At 68.2% G+C, this 26,143-nt stretch overlaps 8 protein-coding genes across 8 annotated transcripts; 5 read left to right on the top strand and 3 right to left on the bottom strand.

The window, feature by feature from the left end:
• Nucleotides 1-90: 90 nt before the first annotated feature.
• Nucleotides 91-1,825, top strand: FA09DRAFT_340047 (WD40 repeat-like protein; the record flags this gene model as incomplete). The annotated part of the gene is made up of 6 exons (XM_025744282.1): nt 91-421; nt 474-785; nt 840-1,196; nt 1,245-1,458; nt 1,507-1,652; nt 1,713-1,825. The coding sequence occupies 6 exons, from the start codon at nt 91-93 to the stop codon at nt 1,823-1,825; spliced, it is 1,473 nt and encodes a 490-aa protein (XP_025596967.1).
• On the bottom strand, nt 1,767-2,666 carry FA09DRAFT_331162 (hypothetical protein). Its single transcript, XM_025742895.1, has one exon. The coding sequence runs from the start codon at nt 2,450-2,452 to the stop codon at nt 2,078-2,080; it is 375 nt and encodes a 124-aa protein (XP_025596966.1). The 5' UTR covers nt 2,453-2,666; the 3' UTR covers nt 1,767-2,077.
• A 1,127-nt stretch (nt 2,667-3,793) lies between these two features.
• FA09DRAFT_331161 (hypothetical protein) lies at nt 3,794-4,413 on the bottom strand. Its single transcript, XM_025742894.1, has one exon. The coding sequence runs from the start codon at nt 4,201-4,203 to the stop codon at nt 3,946-3,948; it is 258 nt and encodes an 85-aa protein (XP_025596965.1). The 5' UTR covers nt 4,204-4,413; the 3' UTR covers nt 3,794-3,945.
• Nucleotides 4,414-5,625: 1,212 nt separating this feature from the next.
• Nucleotides 5,626-8,283, top strand: FA09DRAFT_331160 (hypothetical protein). The gene is made up of 2 exons (XM_025742893.1): nt 5,626-6,033; nt 6,153-8,283. The coding sequence occupies exons 1-2, from the start codon at nt 5,894-5,896 to the stop codon at nt 7,804-7,806; spliced, it is 1,794 nt and encodes a 597-aa protein (XP_025596964.1). The 5' UTR covers nt 5,626-5,893; the 3' UTR covers nt 7,807-8,283.
• Nucleotides 8,284-10,771: 2,488 nt separating this feature from the next.
• Nucleotides 10,772-13,246, top strand: FA09DRAFT_340045 (hypothetical protein; the record flags this gene model as incomplete). Its single annotated transcript, XM_025744281.1, has 2 exons — nt 10,772-11,042; nt 11,130-13,246. The coding sequence occupies 2 exons, from the start codon at nt 10,772-10,774 to the stop codon at nt 13,244-13,246; spliced, it is 2,388 nt and encodes a 795-aa protein (XP_025596963.1).
• A 258-nt stretch (nt 13,247-13,504) lies between these two features.
• FA09DRAFT_82079 (hypothetical protein) lies at nt 13,505-14,733 on the bottom strand. Its single transcript, XM_025745853.1, has 3 exons — nt 14,457-14,733; nt 14,198-14,401; nt 13,505-14,137 (listed from the first exon to the last, which is right to left on the bottom strand). The coding sequence occupies exons 1-3, from the start codon at nt 14,532-14,534 to the stop codon at nt 13,763-13,765; spliced, it is 657 nt and encodes a 218-aa protein (XP_025596962.1). The 5' UTR covers nt 14,535-14,733; the 3' UTR covers nt 13,505-13,762.
• A 1,420-nt stretch (nt 14,734-16,153) lies between these two features.
• On the top strand, nt 16,154-18,434 carry FA09DRAFT_81972 (N amino acid transport system protein). The gene is made up of 10 exons (XM_025745852.1): nt 16,154-16,491; nt 16,552-16,882; nt 16,939-17,295; nt 17,358-17,460; nt 17,536-17,604; nt 17,660-17,766; nt 17,832-17,889; nt 17,955-18,055; nt 18,115-18,206; nt 18,296-18,434. Exons 1-10 carry the CDS (start codon nt 16,370-16,372, stop codon nt 18,354-18,356), a joined length of 1,401 nt encoding a protein of 466 aa, XP_025596961.1. The 5' UTR covers nt 16,154-16,369; the 3' UTR covers nt 18,357-18,434.
• An 867-nt stretch (nt 18,435-19,301) lies between these two features.
• Nucleotides 19,302-21,908, top strand: FA09DRAFT_310340 (putative ARG1-argininosuccinate synthetase). Its single transcript, XM_025740627.1, has 9 exons — nt 19,302-19,646; nt 19,727-19,806; nt 20,008-20,067; nt 20,121-20,379; nt 20,759-20,857; nt 20,915-21,180; nt 21,241-21,404; nt 21,462-21,546; nt 21,606-21,908. The coding sequence occupies exons 1-9, from the start codon at nt 19,589-19,591 to the stop codon at nt 21,825-21,827; spliced, it is 1,293 nt and encodes a 430-aa protein (XP_025596960.1). The 5' UTR covers nt 19,302-19,588; the 3' UTR covers nt 21,828-21,908.
• The last annotated feature ends 4,235 nt before the right edge of the window (nt 21,909-26,143 follow it).

Below are 26,143 nucleotides of genomic sequence, written 5' to 3'. Positions count from 1 at the left end.
AAGCAGACGCTGCCGGCAAGGCTTGCCTTCCACCACCACAAGCGCCTCAAGTACATCGCAAGCAGCCGCACCACAGCCGTCTCGACTAGCATGGGCGACAACGAGCCTGTTGCAGGCGAGCGCGAGGCAGCGGCAGGGCCCAGCTCGCCCTGGCGTCTCGCGCACGTCCTGGCGCAGCACACCTCAGACGTCAAGGCGCTGCACGCCTGCGTGCTCGAGCCTGGCATCATCGACGGCGCAGACATGCCCATCGAGGCGCTCTTCTCCGCCTCGCGCGACGGCACGGCACGGGCATGGGTGCGCCAGCTCAGCTGCGGCGCTGACGGCGAGCAGCGGCGTGGGCCATGGGGAGAGCACGGCGCATGGGCAGATCCGCAAGGCCGCTATCTCAACGCTGTACACTTTGTGGGCGGTTCGCGACGTAGGTATGGCTACGATCGGCTGCCAGGAGTGAATGCTGACAGGCGACATAGCGCAGCTTCTCACTGCCGGCCTCTCGGGAGAGGTGCTTGTCTTTCCCTTCCCAGCCGCGGCGCAGAGCGGCGCTCCAGTCTCCAAAGGGCTCCGTCTCTCGGGCCACGAGGCGAACGTAACTGCGCTCCACTCGTTCGTCGACGGCACACGCCATCTTCTCGTGTCGTCAAGCTGGGACGGCTCTGCACGTACCTGGAGCCGTGCCGATGATGAGGAGACATGGACGTCACTCGACACCATGTGGCATGACTGTGCCGTCTGGGACGCTAGCGTGTGCGGAGTGCACGAGGGGGAGCCACGAGTGCTGACTTGTGAGTGGGAGTTGCCGAGCGGACAAGCCGTAGCTGACTTGCGCTGCGCTGTAGCGGGCGCTGATCGCTTCGTGCGTCTCTTCCATGGCTCGTCGCTCGTGCGCGTGTGGGCTGGACACGACGACGTAGTGCGAGCGCTAGTCCCCCTAAACGAGCCTCGAGTACTCGACGGAGCGATGCCCGAGTTCTACGCCGCAGAGTCGCTCTTCCTCACGACGTCCAACGACGGCAGTGCGCGAGTATGGTCGCTGGATGAGCGGCGCAGCCCACCTGGCGTGCCCACGAGCGGCGGCGAGGCACTGCGAGTCTTGTCCACGCCGCGCGAGCCATTCGTCTACGCTGCGGCTGCGCAGGGCAGCTTGGCTGCCACTGCCGGCGAAGAAGGCGCGGTACGTTTGTGGAGCTGGGAGAGTGAGTAGAGCGCCGGGCTCAGACGACCGTGTGCTGAACGTCCAACAGGCGCGGCTCTGCAGGACACGATTGCACAGCCGAGCATCAGCATTTGGGCGGTAGCTTTGCTGCCGTGCGGCGACCTTGCCGCCGCCTCGAACACCGGACGGATCTGCATGTACACGACTGGGCACGCCGAGGATGGCGAGGTCGACGAGGCAGAGCGTCGCGCGCACGACGAGGCCTGCGCGGAAGTAGTGAAGCGAACGCAGCGCAGCGGCGGGTGAGTCGAGCGACAGAGCGCGCTGGCACGTCGCTCACGCTGCCACAGGCCTACGGCGGAGGTGATCGCGGCCAGCGGCGATGCGGCACCGCAGAATGAGCGGCAGCTGCTCGATGGTGTGCCGTACGACGCCGTGCTCTGCATCGACGTCAGCGACGACGCGCCGCCGCTGCAGCTCGGGCTCAACGCTGCCGGTGCGCAGAAGCGGACTACCTGTGCATCGCGGTGGCAGTCGCTGACCTGGCGCAACGCAGATGACGCCCATGAGGCAGCGCTCGCCTTCGTGGCCAAGCACTCGCTGCCCGACTCGTACGTCGCGCAGATCGAGGACTTCATCCAGCTCGTGGCGCCCCGGGTAGCGCGGTAGCATGGGCATGCAGTGTACACGAAGGAGCGCTTTCCCGAGGAGTCGAGTGACGTCGTGTGACGCGACACGCAAGCCGTGAGATCGCTCTTCATCAAAGTCACCGCAGCTTCTGGCGCACCTCGAGGCGCCGGGCTCTGTGCAGCGGCCCGCCTCGCAACGTCGTGTGCACGCGACCATGCCCGTGCCTATCACATCTCCCCGAGATGGGCATTCATGCTCTCTCCACATCCGGCGCTCGGGCGAGGGTGAACGTCACGCATGAGCGTGGAGCGCCATCAGTATTTCGCCAGCATCCGCAGGTGTGGGTCGCTCATTTGGTGCGCCTGTCTCCCGCAGCGCCCGTGCACCCGCACGACGTGGTCGCCATGTGGGTGGTGCATTCGTGCGGGTGCGGTGCAGGCGGCTCAATCGAACCTCTCGTCGGCGTAACGCCCTGCTGTTGGACAAGGTTGGACCATGCCTAGTCGCCGCAGAGTTGCGGCCAGCGGGCCAAGCCAAAGCAGCACCACCCCCGGCGGCGGCCAGCGCAACAGTGAGCGGTGATCTGGCGCTGATCAGCAGGAGGGCCCTGCTGCTGCTGCTGCTGCTGCCGTTACTCTCCGAGCCTCCGAGCTGAGGCAGCAGCATGAGAGGAGGCGGCGAGCTCGGCGCTGCACCTGCTGGCCGCGGTCACGCTCAGCGTCCGAGCGACCTTTCATGCAGCCGTGCCTAGCTTGGGCGCTCAAAACTATCAAGGGCGCTCGGTTGCGGTGCGGAGGCTGTGACGTGGGCGGGCCAGCGTCAGCAGCCAAGGCGCAGAGTCGGGTGGCTCGGCGCTCGGCCATCTCTCGCGAAGCTGCTTGCTTGCGCGGCCGACGTTCATGCGGCCCATGGGCCTGCGTTCTAGCGCCACGCTCCCGACGTCATGTCGTGCGCTGCGCTGCCCTCTCGTGCTGCCGCGGCAAACAGCGGCCAGGTCGAGTCGGAGCGCGGCTGCGAGGCGCTCGAAGCCGGCTGCTGCCGCGCTGCTGCCGAGCGTGCCGTGGTGCTGCAGCACTGCAAGGCAGCTGCGCGCTGTGTGTGGCGCTGCCCACGCCCAGAGCGCAGCGGCAGCATCAGCATCAGCAGCAGCGCTGCAGAGCTGCTGCGTTCTGCCCGAGCACCTCGGCGCAGCGGCCGTTCGTAGCCCGCCGGGCCGTCGCAGGTGCAGCTTGCTCGCGCGGAGCCTCGGCGCGGCGGCGCCTCGGGCAGCGCTCCGAGAGTCGTTGGCTGCCCGGCACCGCGTGGCCTCGGCGACACCGCCGAACGCTCGAGTTCGCCGCGCAGCGCGAGAGAGGCCGCGGCCGTGCCGTGCCCTCATCAAGACTCGCCTCGCGGACGCTCGCTCGTCGTTGTCAATTCGTGCGCTTGCCGAGCCTGCAACGACGGGCGGGCCTCGCTTGGCGCACACCTCCTTGCGGCGCAAGCCAAGACGGGCACCGCGCTCCCACATGCACACGCTGCATTGTATTCAAGCGCGCGCTGTCAAGATCTGTGAGTGCGGGGCCATGCTGCTTGGGCCGAGGGTGCGACGGACGCGGTCAGACGACCATGGCGAAGGCGCGTTCGGCTCCGAGGGCGAAGGCGCGGCGGCGGCGTGGCTCGCACTCCGCCCGGAACACCACACGCCACTCTTCCGGCGCAGCGCCAGAGCCACACGGCTGGCTCCGTCTCGCAGCGTCGAGTTCTCCGGAGAGGCGCGAGCGCGGCAGCAGCGCCGGACGCACTTGCAGCCGCCACCCGCGCGCTTGAACCCCGGGCGCTGTCTGAGAGCGTGGGCGTCGCCGCCGTCGCGCCCATCCGGATCCGCACGGCGACAACGCCGAGCGCGCACCCAGCGAGGCTCGGACGGCGGCATGCTGTTGATTCAGCAGCCCTCGCCGCTTCCGAGCGTGCCGAGCGGTGGCGGGGGCGTGCAGCATGCAAGTGCACCCACTCGGAGCGGGGTGCTGCATGCTGGCATGTGGGTCCAGCCTCGCCCTTCTTGCGGCGGTGCGGTGCGCGGAGCATTCCATCGTGGCGGCTGTCGCGGCGGGCGGCGGTGCGGCAAGTGAGGGTGCGAGCCCGCTCCGTGCACCCGCTCTTGCTCGTGCATGCCGGCTTCAGCTGGAGGCTTGTGCATGCTGCCTGCTGGCACTGCGAGAACGTCGGGTGCAGTGCAGCTGGCGCAGAGCCTCAGGCGGCGAGGCGATGCCGGGTCGGGTCGTTGGCTTGCGCAGCTGCGGTGCGGGTGCGGCGTCTGCGCCGCGCCGCATGCCTGCGTCTCTGTTGCGCACCCCTCCCGCTGCTCCTAGCGCACTCGGCGCTGCAGCTGTACCCACACAAGCATGCAACGAGATGCAGCCAGAAGCCGCCTGCATGCTGCGCTCTGAGCGCCAATCCAATGGCGGCGCTGCAGGTGAGCCCGAGGGTGCCCGCATGGGACGCCTCCGAAGGTTGCTTGCTCGGCGTCCCTCGTCGTCCATTCGTCGCCAGAGAAGGCGGGCCAATCATGGAGGAGGTCGCCCGAGCGAGGCGAGGGGAGCCGTCGGGCGCCGCGGTTGTGGCCAAGCCGCTGCCATGGCGCTCGGGACCGGCCCACCGCCCCTCTCGCGGCCCCGTCGACGCTGGGCGCCTGCGAGGCGCCCAGCGTCGACGGGGCCGCGAGAGCCGCGCCTCGCGCTTCGGCTCCGACGTCATGCCGTGTCTATTCGCAGCGCACTCTCGCCGCTGTGGCTGCCCTTTAGGCCAGGAGAGTCACAGTGTATTGCACTCTGCGCCCCTCGCCGCACGCGCTCAGGAGCCACGGACAAGAGGCCGCGTCAGCCCATCTCGGGAAGGACCTCCTAGGCGGCGCGGCGCGCTCTTCGGGACGGCGGAGAGAGGCTCAGCAGCAGCAAGGCTCCCGGCGGATCACCTCGAGCGGCTGCAGGCATGCAGCCTGCAAGTAGGCGCAGGGTGCCCGCAGCGCCAAAATGAAGCCGCCCGTGGAAAGAGGAGCGCAGCCGGCGTGGCGGACCGGCTGTGCGCGAATCTCAGTGGACGCGCCCAGCGCCGCTGCCGGTGCCGCCGCCGCCGTGCCGTGCCACGCTGCCCGGGCGGAGATGCGCCCGCTCCGGAGGCGCGGCGGCGGCGCAGGGCCCACTGCAGCGTGCAGCTCGGCCGCCCGAGCGTCGCGGCGCCGTGGCTGCAGCCGTTGGCGCGGGCCCGTTTCCGGCACCGCCGCGCTTCTTGGCCCAGAACGCCTGCGCGTGCGCCGAGACGGGTTGTGTGCCGTGGCCCTCGGCTGCGCAGGCATAAGATTCACCACTTCAAACTCCGCCGCGCAGCTGTTCCGGCGGCTCAACACGGCGCAGGCGCAGCGGCAGTGTGCGGCGCCTAGCGTGCAAGCGCTCGGGCAGGCGCGCCGCGGGCGCACCCAGGTGCCGCTCACAGTGGCAATGGCCCTGGGCGTGGCGCCAGTGTAGAGCCAACAGGAGCGAAGCCGGGCACTGGCGCTGCATGCTGCGTCAGACCTTGCCGCGGCTGGACGTTGCGCTCGCGGCTGCCGGCCTGCCGCTGCGCCGCCCGACCTTCGCACGCTCGCAGTGTGACGGCACAGCGGGCGCGGCGCACCACTCACGCCCGGGCGCTGCGCCTGTGTGGCCGGGCTGGCGCGCGGCGCGCGCGCTGCCCCTCGCCTCACACCGTCGCGGCGCCGGCTGCGCTGCCCCCCAGGCGCGGCCGCCGCGCGCAGCCAGTCACCGCACGGCGCCCGCCCGCGCCGTACCCGCCTCGCGCGGATGCTGCTTGCCTCTTGCCCTCACCCACCCCCGCTTCCAGCCTCACCCCGTCCCTTACACTGCGCACCCGGCGTCCGCACCCCAAAAGTCGACTCTCGACACCCACACCTCTTAGCTTGCTCACCTGCAGCAACGCTTCAAAAGGCACCTTGTCTGCCCGCCCCCCAAAAGCGCACCCTTCCCTGAACTGCGCACCTAATCGACCCGTCCCCGACCCGACCTCTCAAGCTCGCTCTCGCTTATCATCATCCATCACCCTCGTCTCCATCACACCCACCCCTCGCCCATCATGCCCGCGCCCATCGCCATCGCCCGCTCGCCCTCGCACCTCGACTCCTTCGGCGCCCTCAAGCCCGGCAGCTTCGCCACGCCCAACAGCGCCTCATTCCGCGAGGCCATGGCCTTCTCGACGGGCAAGGAGATTGCTGAGTGAGTGTCGTCGCCAGATGGCGGAGCGCCCTCGTTGGTGGACTGGCGGCCGTCGGTGGAGCATGCCGCCGCAGCACACGACGCGGTCACCTCGTCAGCACCTGCTGACCCTGCCCCAGCATCATGGACTACTCCATCGACCGCTTCTCCGACCGCTTCGCCTCCTCCGTCGACTCGGACATGACCGCGCTGCCGTCGACATCCATGCCGCGCAAGCTCGAGACGACGTTCTGTCGCGACTTCACCTGCTGCGGCCAGGCGCTCGACGACCTGCACGACCTGCTGCAGCACTACGAGGAGTGCCATGTGCGCTTCGAGGACGACGACATGCCGACGATGATGTCCGACGACGACCACTCCGGCAGCAGCTCCTCGGCCTCGTCGTCGTCGCAGCCGCCCAGCCCGCGCGCTCCCAGCGCCCGCCGCAGTGCCGACTTCGACGACGCATCCGCCTTCCCCGCCGTCGCCGGCGCTGCGGGCCTCAAGGGCAAGAAGCGCAGCTTCGGCCAGTACTCGAGCGGCACGAGCAACAGCGCCGTGCACCAGTCGCTGCGCCGTGCGCTCATCGACGGCGGCGTCGGCCGTGCCGGCGCCGGCGGCGCCCCGTCCATCTACTCGGTCAACTCGCCCTTCTCGACGCCCGACTCGTCCATCCCCGGCACGCCCATCGGCGACGCCGACGACGCGGCCTTCTTCGGCGGCGTCACGCCCTCGTTCTCGTCGCTGTCGCTGCGCGGCGGCTTCGATGCCGAGAACACGCTGCCGAGCTGCGCCCCGCCGAATCTCTTCTTCCCCTCGGGCGGCAGCGGCGCCGCTGCCAGCGCCGCCCAGCAGCCGCCGACGAAGCGTGAGCGCATCAACACTGCCGGCGCCGCCGTCGCTGCCGGTGCCGCACCGGAGAGCCACATCTCGCGCCCCGGCGCCACGCTCGTCGTCGACAAGCCGTTCAAGTGCCCGGCGCCCGGCTGCGACAAGGCGTACAAGCAGATGAACGGCCTCAAGTACCACCGCCTGCACGGCCACTGCAACCAGAACAACCTGCCGCCGTCGCAGCAGATGCAGCAGACGCCCGCCGGCTCGCGCGCCGCCACGCCCACGCGGCCCGTCGCCGGCTCGCCGGCACGCCCGACGATCAACACTGGCGTCGCTGCCAAGGCTGGCGCGGCCTCGCCCGCGCTCTCCGGCACGCCGACGCCGACGTCGTCTGCGCCCACGAGCCCGCGCACGGCTGCCACCGCCGCGCTCGCCGCCAACACCGAGTACAAGGTGGAGAAGATGTACCTGTGCCAGGTGGGCGCGTGCGGCAAGCGCTACAAGAACCTCAACGGCCTGCGCTACCACTACCTGCACTCGGGCTCGCACGGCATGCTCGGCCTCGCCCTGCTCTCCTCCAACGGCGGCGGGCAGTCCGCGCGCGTGGACGGCGCCACGGGCCGTCCGGCAGTCAGCACCAACACGCTGACGAGCGCGCAGCTCGCCGCCGCTGCCCAGGCTGCCGTTGCCGCACAGAACGCCGCCCGTCCCGTGCCGGCGAACCAGGCTGCCCAGGCCGCCAAGGCCGCTCTCGCCGCGCGTCCCATGGCTCCCGTCGCTGGCCCCGCACCCGTCAAGCCCGCCGGCGTCGCCGCCGCGCCTGCACCCGCTGCTCCGCGCCCGATGGTCAGCGCCGCACCGGCCGTCAGCAGCATGCCCAAGACGGTCTCGGCGCCCGCTGTCAACGCGACGATTGCGCACCCCAGCCTGCCGCTCGGTCCCTCGCCCAAGCTTGCCTAGGCGCCGTCACTCATCCACCACTCGGCCTCTCCATCTCTCTCTTTATTACCAGCGCAAGCCCCACATACACTGATAGATCTCGTCTTGGTAGTCCCACCGCTCGCTCACCCCTCCACCTCTCTCTCGTTCTTGTCCATTCCATACCCAACTTACCTCACTGTCGTCCCGTCATCATCTGCATCGCGCGCGTCCTCTCTCGTGCGGAGAAGTTACCTCGCGGGTGGCCGTTTCCTCTGGCCCCTCTTTCAGACTCGCTCCGCACGCGGCGATACATTGCACACACCTACACACATCTTCTTCGTATGTATGTCTTGATCGGACCACTCCCACTTCCCTCCCTTCCCCTTGTTATACACCCAACTCTGTAGGATACGAGAACCTCGCCCGCTCGCTCGCTCGCTGACCTTGGCTGCGCGCGCACCACCCTACATGGTCCTGCGCAGTCACCCTTTTGTTAATGATTACTCGTCCCATTCCACCTCTCTCGTGTGGCCTGGCCCAGCTGGTCGCTGACTGGCCCGACGCTGACGCTGACGGTGGCGTGGTCGCTCCTGCGCATGCCCGCTCCCGTTCCCGAGTTCGCAGCGACGCATGACAACTCGCTAGCGCCACGGCGCTGCGTGCTGTCGCACCAACGCCCCGAGCGCAAGGCACGCTCGCCGACGGGCATGTCGCCAGCGCCTGACGCTGCGCTGTCGCCGGATGGGCTTCGCGGCATCCTCCATCTTGCCTGCGTGAGCACGATGAGGCGGGCGAGCGGACCCTCTCGGAGCATGACGAGCCGCCGGCTGGCGGACGAGTGGCGTCGCTGTGCAGCGCTCCCGGCGTGCTGAGAGACTGCTCCCCTCGCCCGAGCGACGGCAGGCTGTCCGAGCGCTGCTCGCAGTCCGGATGCCGAGCTCAGCGTGCGGGCTTGTCGCAGCGAAAGCCTCGGGCGGATGCCGGAGGCCGTGCCGGCACCTGCGCGCTGAGGCCGCGCGGCGGCGGCGGCGCGACGCGGTCTGTCGCGCCCTTTCGCCCAGCACGCTGCTCAGCAACTGCAGACCTGCGCCTCGGCCTCTGTGAGTCCGTCCGGCTCTTGGGCTTCTGCCTCGGACTAGTAGCCTCGGCCGGTTGCTGCCTCGTGCTGCGCCGGCGCAAGCTCGGACGGAGCAAGCGGCAGGCACGCCGCAGCGGCGAGCAGGCGGCAGGCGGTGTTGAGCGATGCATCCACGCCGTGTCGCGCAGTCGAGTCGAGGCATCTCGCCTGTGTCTGTCGCGCACGTGAAGAGCCGCGGTGCATGCAGCTAGCCCACCTCGTCGCGCACGAAGGGCAGAGCATCTCATCTTCCCTCTCAAGTGTCTTCCACACAGCGCTGCCCCTGTGCAGCGCAGCTGCTTGCTCGGGGGGCTGTCGGGCGGGCCTGCTCGTGGTGCTGACACGGCCCGTCTCACTACTCGAGGCATCGGAGGCACGGCTTCACTGCTGTTCTGCCCGTGCTGCGCCTCGAGGCGTCGCGATGCCCGTCCATGGGGAAGGTCTCGGCCGCAGCTGCGGGCACGCTGCTGCGCTGCATGTCCCTGCATGATGCTGTGCGCAGCAGGAGTGTCGACCCCAGCAGCGCAGGTGCTGCGATGTCATGCTGAGCTGGACTCGGACTCGGAGGCCTCGTCCCCCAGCGCCAGCAGCGCCTCGCCGTTGGCGCCGATGCCCGGGCCGCAGCGCCAGGGGCCACGGCTTGCGCCCATCGTCGCCGCACCCTGCCCGCCGCGCATCGGGGAGCGGGTGGGCCGACTTGCCGCCAGCGCCGCCGAGCCGATGCGGCGTCGCTGCGTCGCTGCGAAGTGTGCCTGCATGGATGGGCATGTCGCAAGTGGCGTTCTCACGCTTCCATGAGAGGGAGAAGGTGCCTCGACACGGCGCCACCGCGCACACGAGCAGCGAGACACACGAGCGTGCTGCTCGGCAGGTGAGCCGAATGCCGAGCCCGCTGCAGTGCAGCAGGAGAGGTGCGAGGCGAGCAGCAGCTGCAGCAGGCGACTGCGTCGTCCCATGCAGCGGTGTCGGAGGCTCGAGGGCGGAGTCGGCCGCGGGTGTCGCGTTGCTCCCTCGCCGCGCATCCATTGCACGTCCTCCTCCTCCTCGGCCCCCTGCGGCGCCTGCGGAGAGCGGGCGCAAGTGGTACTGCGGGCCAACTTATGGCGCAGCCTGCCTGCCTGTGCCGGCCGCCGACGCAGACGACGCAGACGAGGCCGATGCCGGCGAGTGCCGCTGCGGCGCGTTGCTGCTGCGGATTCTAGCGGGCAGCGGCAGCGCGTCGAAGACCAACACCTGCCGCGGGGCGCGGCGTGGCTGCCGCTGCCGTCTCTGGCGCTGCCGCGCCGCTTGCCGCGCGCGCGTGGCCGCCCCGCGCGCGCGCCCGCGCCCGCCTGGGCTGCATCCGGCGCCGCGCCTCCATCCTGCCCTCCTTCCCGCCTCCACCCTGCATCCCACTGCCCTCTCCCACACTCTTTCGCCTCCGTCTCCTCTCCTTCTTCTCACGCTCGACTGCTGCATCTCTTGCAAGAGGCAGGCTCCTCTCGTATCTCCGCCAGTCGCAGCGTTTCCCGTGGCTGCCCGCTCGTTGCTCGCGCGTGTGCTGCCCTTTCCGGTCCGACGTCCTTTTGCCCCGACCAGCGACGGCACCTTGCTGCCCGCCGCTTCCTACGCTCCTTGCTCCTCTCCCACAATCGTCGCGCCTCTTCCGTAGCCCTCTGCAGGCTGGCCCTGCCCTCCACTTCCCGCTTCCCAGCCCTAGCGGCGGCTGGACCCTTTCCGCCCGCGGCGTGCTCTCCGTAGCTTGCCCGGCCGCATCCCTCTCCCTCGTGTGAGTGTCACATGCGGGCGCAGCAGGCAAGCCACGGTCCGCTGCGGCGCCCGCTCAGCTGCTTTCACACCGATTGGCTCACTGGTACAAGTAGCGCCTCCCCTTCGCCTCGGTCCAGCATGCCCCACGCACGCTTCCCGCAGCCCGACGCCTCCGACTTCTCCTCCTCCCTGCGCGCTCGCTCGCCGCAGAGTCCAGCCGCCACGGGCACCGCTGCCGCAGACTCGGCCCTCTTCTCGCCCCTCTCCTTTGACGCCAGCGTGGCGATGAGCCATCTCGACCTGCTCGGCAACAAGGGCTTTGCCGGCGAGGCCAGCCCTAGCTTCAGCTGGACGCCGCTGCTGCAGGCGCATAGCGAGACGGCGGCGAAGTTGTGGGGCGCTGCTGCTGGTGAGTGCGCCGCGTGACGAGAGCTGAGGGCAGACAGGGTTGCCGTATGTGTGCCGCGCCGTCGTGTTGGCTGACACTCCACGACAGAGCCGCAGTACTCCATCGACGGCCTGCACGTCGACGACCTCGTCTTTGACTCGCACAGCTCGTCGTCGGAGAGCAGCTACGGCGCCAACGCGCCTTCTGCCTCTGCCACCTTCGCGCCTCTGCCCGCGTGGAACTCTGCCGGCAACCTTGCCGCACTGGCCGGAGCCGACTCGGACGACGAAGACTCGCCCGACGCCGCTTGGCTCAAGGCCACTTCCGGCCGTTCGCTGCGCCGCACTCGTCGTGCTCCAGCTGGCATGGCAGGCATGCAGGTCTCGCCGCCTTCGCCCGGCGCCGCTTCGCTGCCCGGAGGCTCGGCAGCCGGTCTCTTTGAGGAGGCCACCTCGCCGCGTGCTCTGCGCTCCACCATCAGTGCGCCGCAGCTGCAGCGCGCCACCACGCTGCCCGAGCCTGCCTCGACGCGCAGTCAGCTCGAGAACCTCTTCGAGGACGTGGCTTGGGATGCTACAAACGAGCCTGTGGACACAGACCAGCAGCAGCAGAATTTCTCGTCCAGCAGCAACGCAGGCGGAGCGGGCGGCTCCTCCTCGTCTGCGGCCCAGGGAAGTCTCGCTTCTGCCGCCTGTGCGCCGCAGCAGGGAGCGCTCTTCCAGCGTCGTGCCATTACGCACGACGGCGAGATGCCGCAGCCTGCGCCCGTCAACACTGCGCCTGCTCAAGGCTCGATGTCGGCGCCGCAGATGTGCCAGCCTCTGCCGTACCCTGGCCTGCAGCACTCTCGCAGCGCCACATTCCCCCTCTCGCACACGTGGGCCAACCTCACGCCGGCGCAGCAAGACCGCGTAGCACAGCTGCAGCGCGTCTACACTGCTCAACACACGGCCGCACGTCTCGGCGTCTACTCCGACTTCGTCACGCCCTCGCAGCAGTTCACCGGCCAGGAGTCGAGTGAGCGCGCTGCGCGTGCGGTGCAGGCTGCGCTGCTGTACGGTATGGAGGCACACGAGCCGACGACCAGCCCGGTGGGCCAGCGTCGCAACTCTAGCTCCGGCTTGAGCAGCGCAGGTCTGCCGACGCCCATCACGCCCATGCACCCGCTGGCGCCTGGTCCTGGCGCAAGCCCGTCGTTCAACTACGCGCCCATGTTCGACGACTTTGCCCAGTCGGCTGGCGGCGCAGAGGTGCCGTTCAGCTACTCGACGATGACGCTTGGTGCGCCGCGCAACAGCATCAGCGGCGCCGCTCGTCGTCCCAGCAACGGCCTCGGCAACGCACTTGGTCTCTCTGCGCTGCCCGCTCAGCAACAGCATGCCGTCGACGCCAGCGTCTATGGCCACGTGTTTGGCAACCCTTCGCTTGCGCCTATTGCGCTGCAGCAACAGCCGATGCAGCGCCAACAGGGCATTCACAAGGCGCCCAACTCGATGAACTCGCTCGCTTCGCTGGCACCGCCTTCGCCGCCGCGCTCGCCGCAGAAGCAGAAGAGCACTCCCAACCTGCGCAGCCCGCCCACCGGCACGCCCACGATCCGCAAGATCGCCAGCAATCGTCGTCTCGGTGCCTCTGCAGCTGAGCCGCCGATGCCCGAGATGCCCCAGCAGTACGCCTCTGGCTCTCGTGCGCGCAGCTCTACGACGAGCAGTGCTTCAGGAAGCAAGACTGCCCGTCGTCGCGCTGCGCCCGAGTACGCTCCGGAGCCGGAGAACCCTCGCCCCGGCAAGATCAGCTTCGTCAACTACGGCATTGAGGATGCCGACGAGCTGTGCGCGGCAGTCGCTCCCAGTGGAAGCTACAAGATTCCCCTCCGCGGTTACGGATCGGGATCGCCTGCTGCGGACGCGGGATACGAGGGATCGCCGGTGCGCGACTTTGGCTCGCAGGGCATGACCGCCTCGACGAGCGCCGCCCGTCGCTCGGGCCCGCGCTGGGAGGATCGTCGGGATGGCTCCGTCTCGCTCGATGCAAGTAGCCCGCTGGGAGACGAGAGCGCTCAACCGCGCGCCGTCAAGCGCCACAAGAGCTCGCCCAACATGGCCACCGCTATGGCTGCCGCTGCAACGAGCGGCGCACCGCCGATGCCCTCGTCGCCTGCTTCGGCGGCAGCTCGCGCTCGCACGCCGAAGCGCAAGCCTTCGCGCGCTGCTCTTGCGCAGTGAGAGAGAGAGAGAGAGAGAGCACAGAACAAGGCAACATGGACAAAGTGCAAGCTTGGACATCGCCAAGAACAAGTCAAGCGCACAAATCAGAGATTCGCCGCCTCTGACGACGTGCCGCTTGCCTTGCCTCGAGCCGATCTCCTCGCCCGATGCATCTTCCGACGTAGAGCGCAGGGCCTCGCCAACCCCGCTGCTCCGTCCCTCTCCGTGCCCTCTCACCTGCGCATCATCTCTCTCCTCGGACGCAGCCACTCGCGCCCGCCCGCCAGCACACTCATCCCACAGCGTCTGCCCCTTTCGCCCTCCTTTGCGCTCCATGACTCTTGTCTCGATCCCTTCGCTCGGACCCGCTGGCCTCGTTCGTGCCCCTAGATCGTGTCTTGTAGTCTTTCCCCTCGCAGCCAGGGCTGGCAGTACATAGCAATCATACCCACGCTATCCCCCTTACGTCGTGCTGATGGACTGGTGAGGGTATAGATTGACCATCCACGCGTGGCGAGAGAAGGGGAGGCGTCCTCAGGCCATGAGCAAGTCCCATCCCGCGCCATCCTCATCCTCAGGCGGTACATCCGCCGCGCGTCCCAGCTCGTTGCACTGCTTCAGCACCTCCCTCAATCTCCTTCTCGCTCCTTGCTCCACCTCATCCTCCCTCCCCCCGTGCTTCTCCGCTCTCGGCAGCAACTGCGTCTCTCCGACACGCACTGCCTCCGCCACCACGGCGCGTCGACACTCCCTCAGCGCCTCTCGCGCCGCGAGCACTTCGAGCTCGAGCGCTCTCAACGCGCTTCGGGCGGCCGTTTCGCGCGCGTTTGACGCTCGCAGCCCGTAACGCAAATGCGAGGCGCAGTGTCTTGCCTGTGCATAGCTCGCTTCTATGGATCGACAAAAGTCCTGCTGCGGTGTCAGCATGCGAGCACAGTACTGTGCATGGAGGCGGGGGAGCGGGCTCACCTGTTCGCTGAGTGAGTCTTGTCGTCGTCGGCCGGGCAGCTTGTACAGCTCGACGATGTCGAGTGTAGGCAGAGGCCGAACTTCGGGCTGGATCACGCGTGCTTCAGCCATGCGTTCGTACATGCGTCCGGACAGGATCTTGGCGGTGCGGACCCGGGGCTCCATCCCTTTGGCCGTAACGTGGGGTGTCGCTCCTCGTCCGATCTGCTCGAAACCGACATCAGCGATGACTCGAAAGCGGCAGGGAAAGGCCGCGTACTTGTCGAGTGTACTTGGTGTTTGAAGCGACTCCGACATCTATTCCATGCTGCAAAGCAGCTTGGAGCTCCTTCACCATCTCTTTTGCCGCCTTCTCGGCGCCCGAGACATGGGAGCGAGCGCGTGCTTCGCGCGGTATCTCGGCGCGCAAAAGCTCCGCTGCGCTGCGCAGCGTGAGGAAGCGTACCTCGGCGGAGGTGACGTCGGGGTAGGCTGAGGATGCGAGACATCAGCCGGCGCATAAAGGAGGCGGACAGGAGCGGGACGTACCGCCTGAGCACCGAGCGAAAAGCACGTCGTCCATGCTGTGTCGCAGCATCAGGACACCGCCCGAGCGCCTCATTGCGCGTCACTCACGCATCGATCTCTCCAAGCAGCGCCTCTCGCTTCGACATGCCCAGCTTCACATCCTCGTCGAACGCGCGCAGCTTCTCTATCCGGCGCTCGATGTTCGCGAGCGTCTCGAGCTGCGCTGCGTGGGCTTCTTGCGCCTGTGCCGCGGCTCAGCGCCACGAGATGTGCGGCCTTGATGAGTCCACTCACGGCTCGCAGCGCCTCTTTGCGCTCTCTCCCTCTCTTGCCAAGCCCCTTGAGCCATCCGCCGCTCAGCGCCAAGCGCGCAGCATCGACACCCTTGCGAGCGCGCTCGACGTGCGCACGCTGTGTGGTCGCCGCTGCTGCTGCATCGATGACGTCCGCCTGCAGTGCCTGCTGACGCGCCGGCAGATCTTGCAGCGGCGAGAGAGAGGCATGCAGCGCTGCGTGAGCGGCCAGAGATGCCATGAGAGAGGGGATGGTGGAGCGCAGCCAAGGCGGACGAGAGGCAGGCCATGTGGAGGCGGCGCGGCGCCCCACTGAAGCCTCGGCACTCGGCACCCGGCGCCGCGGCGTTCACGTGACGCGCCCAGCCGCGTGCCCCTGACGAAGGCCCCTGAGCAAGCTCGAGGCGCTTGCTCCCTTCTGCCTTCGCTCGCTGATGAGGTTCGTCTCTTTCGCTCTTCTTGCCCCTCCTTCTCGCACGACCGATGGACAGCAAGCACACCATGCCTCCTCTTCTGCCGCAGCGGCACTTCCGCTGCTTTTAGCCTTGCACCCCTGTCTGGCGGCCAGTGAATGGCGGGCGGCACAGTGCGGCATGCGGCGCGTGGGCGTAGTCGGTCGGGGCTGAGCACAGCTCGGCCTCGTCACGCGACATGGGATGCAGCTGCAGCCTCACTGATGACCTGCCTGCAGGCTGCAGAGCAATGGGATGCTCCCCGCCTCTCGGCCTCTCGAGCCCCCTCGACAGCCCGGGTGCCGGGCGCCCCTACATCTGCTGCCGCACTCCCGCTACGAGCTCTGAGCACGTCACACGGATCTAGGCTCATACACTCTACTGCGGGGAGCCGAGATGACACATCATCGGCAGCGCACCTGTTGGCTGAATACAGCGCTGTCGCGGCTCAGGAAGAAGAGGAAGCCCTCGCGGCCGCAGCCCCTTGAGGCGCAAGCAGCCACCGCCGCGGCAGTGCTCGCTTCATTTGATTCCGCCCGCCGCCCGGAGCCGTGCTCCTGAGCTTATCTAGAGGAGGTGAGGAGGTGGGCGCAAGCTTGCCGGCCTCTCGCCGAGTCTATTTCACGCCGAGGCCCCAGCTTCAGCCGCGCTCAGGGCCTGTGCGGCGGGTGAGTGACGCACAGGCAGCCAAATATAGCCATCTCTGCTCGGTCGTGTGACGTGGGTGCAGGGTATAAAGCGAGCTTCGACCCGGTGGGCCTCGGTCGGCTCGCTCCTCATCTTTTCTTTCCTCTGCCGAGCTCGTCCTCTGCTCTTTTCTTCGCCTTCTACCACACCAGCCTCGCCGCGACGCAACTGGCTTTGCCCTCGCGCTTCACCTGCACTCTTCTTTGCTCCACCTCTTGACCGCCTCGTCCACCATGACGGAGTACCGCGACAAGTACCAGCGCGAGTACGTGCCCGACTCCACGCCCGGCTCCATCAAGGGCGGCTATGAAGTGACGGTCAAGGATCTCGAGGAGACGAATGCCAAGTTCCACTCGTGAGATCGCGCGCGCGTCTTGCTCGTCGGCGCTCAGCACTGCTCACGCTGCTGGCCCAGGCTCTCCTGGCCTCGCCTCACGATCTGCCTCATCGTCGAAGCCATCGCGCTCGGCTCCCTCTCCATGCCCGCCAGCATGGCCACGCTCGGTCTCGTGCCCGGCGTGATCCTGACGATCTTCATGGGCTTCCTGGCGACGTACTGCTCGCTCAACGTCGGCGAAGTCAAGTTTCGCTACCCCGAGGTCATGGACTACCCCGGCATCGGGAAGTTGATGTTCGGCAAGGCCGGATACGTCTACTTTGCCGTGTCCTTTGTGCTCCTCCTCACGCTCACGACGGCGAGCCACGTGCTGACGAGCGTGATTGCGTTCAACGTGCTGTCCACCAACGTGAGTCCATCACCCTCTCTCACTGCTGCTCCTCGCTCATGCCTCGCACACTGCAGGCCATCTGCAGCATCGTCTTTTCCATGATCGGTGCCGTGCTGCTCTACATCCTCGCGCTGCCCACCAACTTCCACGACATGTCTATCCTGGGCTATGTTGACTGTTTAAGCATTTCGGTGGCCATCCTGATCACGATGGTCGCCACGGGCATCGAGGCCACGAAGCAGCCGGGCGGCATGGGCGCGACCACGTGGCACGCCTTCCGGCCGGCGGACGAGCAGCCCACGTTTGCCGAGGCCTTCCTGGCGGTGACGAACATTGCGTTCGCGTACGCCTTCGCACAGTGCCTGCCGAGCATGTCGTCGCAGCTCAAGCACCCGGCCGAGTACAAGAAGGCGCTGTGGACGCTTGGCCTGGTGCGTGTGCCTCCTGCGCTCCAGACGCGTGTCGACCGCTGCTGACTGCCCTCGGCTGCCAGACCGAGATCTTCCTCTACACGACCATCGGCGCCGTCATCTACGTCTTCGTGGGCAACGACGTCAAGAGCCCGTCGCTCCTGTCCGCCAGTCCTATGGTGCAGAGTGCGTGACCGCAGCGCGCTGCGGTGCTCCCCGGTCGCAATGCTGACCTCTCCCCTTGCTCTTGCGCCTCTGCAGAGGTGGCTTTCGGTGTGGCCCTGCCCGTCATCTTCATCTCGGGGTCCATCAACACGACCACTGCCGCCCGTACGTACCCTTTCCCCCCCCCCTCTCCTTCGCCTCGTCTGACGCCCTCTGCCAGTGTACATCCACGAGAAGATCTACTCGTCGGGCATCCACCGCCTGGATGCTGCGCGCCGCACCAAGAAGAGCTACGCCATGTGGCTGTTCATCGTGCTCTTCCTCACGGTGCGTCGGCAGAGCTGTACGGCGCGAGACGAGCGGCCGGCGCTGACGCATGCATTCTCGCACAGCTCATCGCTTGGGTGGTGGCGCAGTCCATTCCCTCCTTCGGCGGCATTCTCGGACTGAGTGAGCAGAGGCCGCGGGGGCTGCGCGACGTCGTCGAAAGAGAACTGACCTCGCGCCTCGTGCAGTCTCGGCGCTGTTCATCTCCTGCTTCTCCATCTGGGCGCCGGGACTGATGTGGTTCATGCTGCTCAAGGACGAGCGTCCTTGGTACCAGGGCTCCAACCTGGTGAGCGCGACCCCGCTGCTTCGCGCGCTCTGCCGCTCCTGACCGCTCTCGCCCATCAGTTCTGGTCCTTCCTCAACGGCGGCGCCATCGTGCTGGGCGCCATCCTGCTCGTGTGCGGCGTGTATGCAAGCGCCGAGGACCTCATGGCGACGTGAGTGACTCCCTCCCCCCCCCACCCCCCCCCCGGCCGCTGGCCGCTAGCTAGATGTGCGTCGCTGACAGCCTCATCCGCTGCACCAGCTTTGCCAAGGGCGTGGGCGCACCGTGGAGCTGCACTGCCAACCAGGCTGCGTTCCACTGAGAGGAGCAGGCAGCTCACATCTTCCCTGTCTCTTCGACGCCACACGACAGTCTCGGCAGTCGCTTCAAGCTGACCACGAGAAAAGCGGCCCGCAACGCCGCGCTCACGTCTCGCTCACGAGCCATCCCCTGCTGCTCCCCTCCCGCTTCGACGCGGTCACTGTCGCTGCCCATGCGTCCAATGCATTTGCTGCTCGTCGCTGCCCGTCTGCTGTGCTCCACACCTCACTGCCGTGTGACTGCGATGGCGACGCGAGCTGCGTGGTGGATGTGAAGCGTGAGACGTGGGTGGTGGCCGGACGACAGGGCACGGCGCGTCGCGCTGCTGCTGCTGCTGCTGCTGCTGCTGCTGCTGCTGCTGCTGCTGCTGCTGCACGGAGGGGACGCGCCCCGCGCTTCTGCGTGAGGAGGCCGGCCCGCTTACCCCTCTGCTCGGATCGGTCTGAGCCGCGCAGTCAAGACACAGCAGCAGGGCACTTCTGACGAGACAGACATCTGCTGACTCTGCGTCGAGGCTCAGCAGCTGTGCTTGTCGCACTCACTGCCCGCTGCGTTGATCAAGAAGACGAGGCAGCGCCAGCAGTCTGAGCGTCACGCAGCCGTGATGGGCTCATGGCATCGGTCTGATGCATACATGACCACGGCACAGAGCCGTGCAACTCAGCCCCCAGGACCGTCCCGGAGATATTGAGAGCAATACAGTGCTGCTCTGGCCCGTCGTTGTCGCTTGAGCGGCCGGTCGAGGCAGCAGGAGGCAAGGGGGGGGGAGGAGCGCGAGCGGAGCTCTCGTACGAAAGCAAGGCTGGTGCTTCGCGCCCCGGCGGTGCCCGACGTGGCCGAGCGGCGCGGCCGGCCGACAGCGCCGCGCGCGCGCGCGCGCCGAGCTGGCGCGCCTCTCGAAGTTTGAGCGCTGCCTCCCTCGCCCCTTTGGAGCGCTCGAGCAGCACATCGGACCAGGGGCTGCAGCGCCCTTTGAGGGTTCGCTGGTGCTGGCGACGGAACGAATCGTGCGGGGCTGCCTGCGCTGTTGCATCTGTGGTGCTGGCGCCGAGTCACGCACGCGGCGCATCCGAGCGCGGCCGGCGGCCGGCGGGCCAACTTTTGGCGTGCGCCGCGGCGCCGCGGCGCTCGGCGAGTTCGCGCTTCTTCCAGCCTCTGGCGCACCCATCTCCTCTCCCCTCCCACTACCACACCCACACCGCATCCCTCAACACACATCGCAGCCACTGTATCATGTCTGCCGCCACTGCTGCCAAGGGCAAGGTCCTGCTCGCCTACTCCGGCGGTCTCGGTGAGTGGAGCTGGCGCCGCGATGCGCTTATCAGTTGCCTGGCCGGCGCAGCGTTGGCTGATCAGTGCGCACGCACGCAGACACGTCCACCATCCTCGCCTGGCTCATCGACGAGGGCTACGATGTCGTCACCTTCATGGCCAACGTCGGCCAGATCGAGGTGAGTGTGCGGCGCACGAGGCGCGCACAGCCTGCAGAGGGGCGCCGCCTGGCGGGCAGAGCCGAGTGCCTCGCCGGCTGCCCGTGCCTCGGGGGCGAGCGCAGGCTGAGAGCCTGCGAGGCGCGCGCTCTCGCTCACTGCACCTGGCGCAAAGACAGAGCCTCGCCTTGGCGCCAGAACTCACGCCCTCCTCTCGCCCAGGACTTCGAGGTCGCGCGCAACAAGGCGCTCAAGTGCGGCGCCAAGGAGTTCATCCTCGAGGTGAGCCTGCTGCTTTCACATCGCACATGCGCAGTGCCTGACTGCTCTCACAGGACATGCGTCGCGAGTTCATCGAGGAGCTCATCTACCCCGCCGTGCAAGTGAACGCCATCTACGAGGACACGTACCTGCTCGGCACCTCGCTCGCGCGCCCCGTCATTGCGCGCGGCATGATCGAGGCGGCCGCGCGCACGGGATGCGAGTACGTGGCGCACGGCTGCACGGGCAAGGGCAATGACCAGGTTCGCTTTGAGCTGGCATTCTACGGCCTCAAGCCTGACATCAAGGTGATCGCGCCTTGGCGTATGGCTGGTGAGTTGCAAGGGAGGAAGAGACGGAGCTGAGCGAACACGGCAAAGGCAGGGGTCAAGGGAGAGGGGTCTGCCCGCGCACCCAGGAGAGCCAGCGGACGCGCGAGGTACTAGCACTCGCAGGCTCTGCCGCCGGGGCGCCTGAGGCGCTCAGACTGCCGCGGCGATGCGGTGCAGCTCAGCAATGACTGCCCTGCTGGCGCCGCAGTGCCGCGATCCTCCGCTAGGAGAGCCGGCAGGTTCGCTTGACCTGCGAGTGATTCTGAGCGGCAGCGGTGTGGTACAGAGACGGAGGCGGGCAGTGCTCGGCAGTTCCTCCGTCGCCGAGTGCGCCAGGTTCCGCTGAGAGACCGCCGCTCACGCTCGCTGCGATCGCACAGAGTTCTACAACCGCTTCGCTGGCCGCACTGCGCTGCTCGACTACGCCGCGTCCAAGGGCATCCCGGTCACGCAGAGCAAGGCCAAGCCGTGGTCCACTGGTGAGTGCTCTCTGGCATGTGCTGTGCCTCACAGCACGCTGAGCGTGACTGCCGCAGACGAGAACGCCATGCACTGCTCGTACGAGGCCGGCATCCTCGAGGACCCGGACCACACGCCGCCGGAGGACATGTGGGGCCTGATCAAGTCGCCCGAGGCTGCGCCCGACACGCCCGAGAAGATCGTCATCACCTTCACGACGGGCATCCCGACCAAGGTCAAGATTGGCAGCAACGGCAAGGAGGTCACGGACGCCGTCGAGATCTTCGACACGCTGAACCTGCTCGCGCGCGAGCACGGCATTGGCCGCATTGACATTGTCGAGGTGCGTGTTGCGCGCGCGCGCCCAGGGCCACGTCGTGCTTCGTGCTCACACCTGCCACAGAACCGCCTGCTCGGCCTCAAGTCGCGCGGCTGCTACGAGACGCCGGCCGGCACGATTCTGCGCACGGCGCACATTGCCCTCGAGGGCCTCGTCATGGACAAGGAGCTGCGCAAGCTGCGCGACGCCATGCTCTCCAAGAGCTTCTCGCAGCAGCTCTACGACGGGTGAGTGCACTGCACCTCGTGCAACGCATGCAGTCGGGCTCACATGGGTCCCCGCAGCCTGTACTACTCGGCTGAGTGCGAGTTTGTGCGCTCGTGCATTCCGGCCAGCCAGAAGAACGTCAACGGCGACGTGCGCCTGAAGGTGAGCGTGCCTGAGCAGCCTGGCGGCGCTGCAGAGAACTGACCTCGCGCCTTCTGCAGCTGTACAAGGGCAACACGATCGTCGAGGGCCGTTCGTCGTCCGAGACGCTGTACAGCGCCGACGCTGCGTCCATGGACGTGGTGGAGGGCTTCGACGTCGAGGCTGCCGGCGGCTTCATCGCCACGAGCTCGATCCGCCTCAAGGCGCACGGCGTCAACCAGACGCGCAAGGGCCTTGGTGGCGTCGACCGCCAGAGCGCTCACTCTGGTGGCAAGGCATGAGTGCCCGTGCGACCGGATATAGAGGAGAGAGAGAGGCGCGGCAACGCGCTTGTGAGGTGGAGGGAGATAGAATCAGAATGCTTTGTCACGTTCCAGTCCTTGCTCGGAAGACGCTTGCTATCCGCAACGGGCGTGCTAAGCGCAGCAGCCTAGCCTAGCCTGACTCGAGGAAGCACGGTCTCGCAGCCCCGACGCCAGTCTGCCTGCCTTGGGCAAGGCGTCCCGAGCTTGTCTCGCCTCCCTCATTCCCACGTCTGCGGCGCTTCCGCAGTCGGTGGCAAGTGACAGAGTGCCGGCCCGAGCGACTGGTCCCCGCGGGTAGGAGATCTCCTCGCGCGCGACTGCGGCCTGCGGCTGGCTCAGACTCGCGCTTGTGCACGCCAGTCCCTGGCAGACAGCATGACCTGACCCTTCGGACCGCTTCTGTCGATCGGCATGCTGTGCCTGGCGTTGTGCAGGGACAAGCCAGGCTGCATGTGTTCCGGCAAGTTGCGTCGAGGCCTCACAGCCTAAAGCGTCGCTAGCGTGGGCACAGGAGGGTGCAGTGCAGCGGGCAGCGTCGCGACACCGCCAAGCCAGCACCAGCAGCGCGAGGCGGTGCGGTGCGGTGACCAGCCGCCAGAGAGCAGCAGCAGCGTCCTCGTCAGCGCCGCCGCCTCCGAGCCGCTGCGCGCTGCACGGGCGCCGCCGCACCCGCGCATCCCGCGCGTCGCGCGCCTTCTGCGCCCGTGCATCGTCTGCGCTAGCGAAGCGCTGTGGCATCGGAGCTAATCTTACTCTCCTGCGGCATCAGATGACGCTTCCTTTATCCGTGCTGGACGTGGCGACACGAGAGGGAGGCCTCTGGCTCTTGCGGCCCGAGGCGGTGGTGCGACAGTCCGCGCCTGCGCGTGGGTGAGGGTGGCGCGCGCGCGTACGCGGGCGCGTGCGGCGCAGCGCGCAACAGCGTGGCCCTCGCCCGTGCAGTCAGCCCCCCTGCGGCGCGGGCATCTCTCTGGTCTGCCACACCGCGAGCCGCGGGAAGGCGTGCGCCGTCGGCATGTGCGATGGCGTTTCTGTGCTGCACCTCCTCTTGCCTCTGCATCTTGCTCTTGCTGCCGCGTCTTGCGCAAAATAAGGCCGGTCCCGGCGTTCGACACGCAGCGTGCATCAACGCGCGCTGCCCTGCTGCCTGGGCTTGCTGCTGCCTGCTGCCCCTGCGCTCTGCCGCCGGCCGCTGCGTCTTTCGGGGCGACAGGCATGCATGCCGCAGCACTGGGCCCACGCAGGCACGGCGCGCTACTGCGGCCACTGCGAGGCTGCTCTCATGCGCTGCGTGCCAGCGTGCGGACGGTCGAATTCATGCACATGCACGTCGGCGCCGCCCAGCGAGCGTGCTGCAGGGCTCAGGGCTCTCGCAGCAGCAGCACCCAGCAGGTGCAGCTGCTGCGCGGCCGCTGCTGCTCCCGCATCGCGCTCGCCTTCACCTGCCCGCGCCGGAGCCAGCCACGGCTGGCGTGGCTGCTCTCAGACTTGGGCACGCCGGGTCTGCTTCACGTGGAGCAGCGACCTGGCGGGGGTCTCGAGATGGCCGAGCTCTCTCCAGCCACGACGTGCTCATGCTCGATGCGAACGGGGGCGGGAGGCGGCGCAGTCTCACGCTTCCGTGCGCCATGACTCTCGCCTGCGCCTCGAGAGCGGAGCGGCGTGGCGCGCGAGACGCGGCTGCACAGGCCCGAATTTCCCAGACTTGCTCCGATGCTGCTGCCCTGCTGAAGCTCAAATCCGCAGCACGCTGCGGAGCGAGCGAGACATTCTATCTCTCCCCCGCAGGTGGTGCGCGGCACCGCCTCGGCCAGCCCATCCAGCGACGAGGGCTCGATGCTGCGTGCATCAGGAGTACGCCTCGCGTCGCTTGGCGCATGGGAAGGCCGTTGAGCCTCGCGCGGCAGCATGCAGCCTGCGAGCATGCGCGCATCGGCTCGGTGTCGACGACGCCGAGCGCGTCGACGCGCCAGGGTCGATGCATGACAGCTGCTGCACTGGCCGTCTCAGTGCGGGAGGGGCGCCGAAAGCGAGGGCCATAGACAGCCGCAGCAGGGCGATGCGGCGGCGGAACAGCACACTCAGCGGCAGCGAAGCCTCGTCGTCATGCTGCTCGCAGAAGGGCGGCCCGCGTCTCGCATGCGGCCAGCGCAGCGTCGGCAGGCGCTCCCGTGCGCCGCTCCTGCGCTGTCCTGCGGCGGCGAAACATGCTGTCCAAACAAGGCGTGCGCGCGGATCGGAACGCGGCGCAGGCGGCAGCGGTGCCGCTGCGGCGCTCGTCCGGAGGGAACGAGGGTTGGTCCGCTCCGAGCGGCGTCGGTGCCGCGAGCGCGCCGCGCACAGCACCACAGCCAGCCTCAGGATGCTTCCGCCGCTTGCGGCATCTGCGCCGCGGCATCGCCTCGGCAACGGTGCAACCACCGCTCTTTGTCCCTCCCTCGACGTTCGTCCAGCATGGTGCATTGTGCCGACGACAGCCTCGGCCCACGGCTCCAAGTGTCGTGCTAGCGTCTGGTGCCGTGGTCGGCACGTCGAGCTGCACTGCTGCGAGCAGACGGGAAGAGGAGGGAGCGGCAGCCGAACGCTCGGTACAGGAGCCTCCGCACGCCGCATGCCGCCCTGCGCCGCCTCCGCCGCCTCTTCGCCGTCTCCGCCTTCCCGTGCCGCCATGCATGTTTCTGCATCGTCCCGTGCCTGCCCCTCGCGACGCCGCCGCAGACGCCGCCTGAGATGCGCCTGCTGTCATGCATGCATGCGTCCTGCACGCTGCTGCATCCGCCTGTTGCGTGCAGAGGCGACAGCGCTAGCGCACCCGGGGGCTGCTGCTCGCTTTACCATCACGCCGGTGTCGCACGGTAGAGGCGCGCCTTGCGTGCTGCGGCGAGCGGGTAGCGGACGACGCGAAGGGAGGAGCGGCTTGCAAGCGTGCTAGCGAAGGCAGCATCAGCAGCCATCGAGGGGCAGCAGCAGGAGAGGTGCGGGAAAGGCGCGGAGGCCGCCTCGGGCGCAAGCTGCATGCCAACGGCCTTCCCGCTGTCGCGCATGGCCGCAGTCTGGCTCTCGATGCGTGGGCAGCAGGAAAGCAAGGGCGGGAGCAGCGTGGCCGCTCCGTCGGAGAGCTCTTGCGCATCAAGTGCTCCCTTGCACCGCCGCCTCAGCGGACGCCCAGAAGCAGCCGCAGCCATGCAGCGTGCATCGTACTTCAACCACAGCGCACGCCTCTCCGCAAGTTGCGCCCGGCAAGCGCGGTACTCTGCGGCTAGCACGGCTCGCTGGCAGCGCAAGCGCAACTGCCTGCCAGCTCCCACGCGCTTGGCGCAAGGGCGGCCTGGCCGAGCGCGGCCTGAGTCAGCATCGCAAAGGTGGAGCAAGCGCTGCTGTTGGCTGGGCAAGGGAGATGGAGGAGCAAGCTAGAACGCACGGCGCAGTGCTTGCTGGAGCGTCGTGGCTCCCGGCCAGGGTCGCAGCAAGTCTCGCGGGGCCTCCGTCTTCCCGCGCGCAGCAAAGGCGCGTGGCTGGCGGCGCGCGCGTGCACACCGAGGCCGTCGGATCGATGGCGCGCTTGCGCCGCCGCCGCACCGCAGCGGCATGCTTCGCGGGCAAGCTGTCATCTTGCGGCGCCGCCACGGCACTTCGCTGCCTCTGGCGATGGTGCAACGAGCGGTGTCTGTATGCGCGCCCCTCCTGCGGCAGCCACGATGCCGGATGATGCGCGACGCATGCTGCGCTGCGCTGCACGGTCTGGCGAGAGAGCCGATTTGCGCGCGTGTGGCGGAGGCGCTGCTGCCGTGGGACTTAGATGGTGGCTTGGCCCGAGGGCAGTGTCGACGCAGCACGGGCGGCGGCGGCATGCAGCAGCGCAGCGGCACGACGGCTGCGGATGCACAAGCACGAGCGGCCCTGCGCAGCGCCGTCCCGTTGGGCCGCCGTGCATGGGGCAGCGGCGGCGGCTTGCATGGCATGGAAGGTGCCGGGGCCGCGGGCAGCCCGAGAGGCGCGAGGCGTGGCGGCGCAGCAGCAGCATGCAGACGCAGGCGCGACGGCTGCAGTGAGCATGGAGGCGCCAACACGCACCGACCGTGCCTCGTGCAGCGGAGCAGGATCAGCAGCCATCGCCCGCGCGCACCTTGCTGCGGCGGCGCTGCCGACGCCCGCCCATGCGCTCTGCCCCTGCAGCTCGCTGACTTCTGCGCCGGCAAGCGGCTGCAGCTTGCATCATGCATCGCAGCAGCGTGCGGCAGGCGGGCCAACGCTGCGAGCAAGCCGGCCGGCGCCCGTGTCACATGGCGCCG

This window comes from Tilletiopsis washingtonensis, assembly GCF_003144115.1.
Source record: "Tilletiopsis washingtonensis strain MCA 4186 unplaced genomic scaffold FA09scaffold_16, whole genome shotgun sequence".
NCBI classification, from domain to species: Eukaryota; Fungi; Basidiomycota; class Exobasidiomycetes; order Entylomatales; genus Tilletiopsis; species Tilletiopsis washingtonensis.
Note: the sequence above shows the minus strand (reverse complement) of the source record. Positions and strands in the feature narration are given on the sequence as shown.

What these genes read in the sequence shown, in the direction of transcription:
- FA09DRAFT_331162 (XM_025742895.1), bottom strand. Translation starts at nt 2,452, where the DNA reads ATGCTGCTGCCTCAGCTCGGAGGCTCGGAGAGTAACGGCAGCAGCAGC.
- FA09DRAFT_331161 (XM_025742894.1), bottom strand. Translation starts at nt 4,203, where the DNA reads ATGCAGGCGGCTTCTGGCTGCATCTCGTTGCATGCTTGTGTGGGTACA.
- FA09DRAFT_331160 (XM_025742893.1), top strand. Translation starts at nt 5,894, where the DNA reads ATGCCCGCGCCCATCGCCATCGCCCGCTCGCCCTCGCACCTCGACTCC. An exon ending in ACGGGCAAGGAGATTGCTGA is followed by an intron (nt 6,034 to 6,152) that starts GTGAGTGTCGTC and finishes ACCCTGCCCCAG; the next exon opens with CATCATGGACTACTCCATCG.
- FA09DRAFT_82079 (XM_025745853.1), bottom strand. Translation starts at nt 14,534, where the DNA reads ATGGTGAAGGAGCTCCAAGCTGCTTTGCAGCATGGAATAGATGTCGGA. An exon ending in ACACCAAGTACACTCGACAA is followed by an intron (nt 14,402 to 14,456) that starts GTACGCGGCCTT and finishes GGTTTCGAGCAG; the next exon opens with ATCGGACGAGGAGCGACACC. An exon ending in AAGACTCACTCAGCGAACAG is followed by an intron (nt 14,138 to 14,197) that starts GTGAGCCCGCTC and finishes ACACCGCAGCAG; the next exon opens with GACTTTTGTCGATCCATAGA.
- FA09DRAFT_81972 (XM_025745852.1), top strand. Translation starts at nt 16,370, where the DNA reads ATGACGGAGTACCGCGACAAGTACCAGCGCGAGTACGTGCCCGACTCC. An exon ending in TCAACGTGCTGTCCACCAAC is followed by an intron (nt 16,883 to 16,938) that starts GTGAGTCCATCA and finishes CGCACACTGCAG; the next exon opens with GCCATCTGCAGCATCGTCTT. An exon ending in CGCTGTGGACGCTTGGCCTG is followed by an intron (nt 17,296 to 17,357) that starts GTGCGTGTGCCT and finishes CTCGGCTGCCAG; the next exon opens with ACCGAGATCTTCCTCTACAC.
- FA09DRAFT_310340 (XM_025740627.1), top strand. Translation starts at nt 19,589, where the DNA reads ATGTCTGCCGCCACTGCTGCCAAGGGCAAGGTCCTGCTCGCCTACTCC. An exon ending in TCGCAGCAGCTCTACGACGG is followed by an intron (nt 21,405 to 21,461) that starts GTGAGTGCACTG and finishes GGGTCCCCGCAG; the next exon opens with CCTGTACTACTCGGCTGAGT. An exon ending in ACGGCGACGTGCGCCTGAAG is followed by an intron (nt 21,547 to 21,605) that starts GTGAGCGTGCCT and finishes CGCCTTCTGCAG; the next exon opens with CTGTACAAGGGCAACACGAT.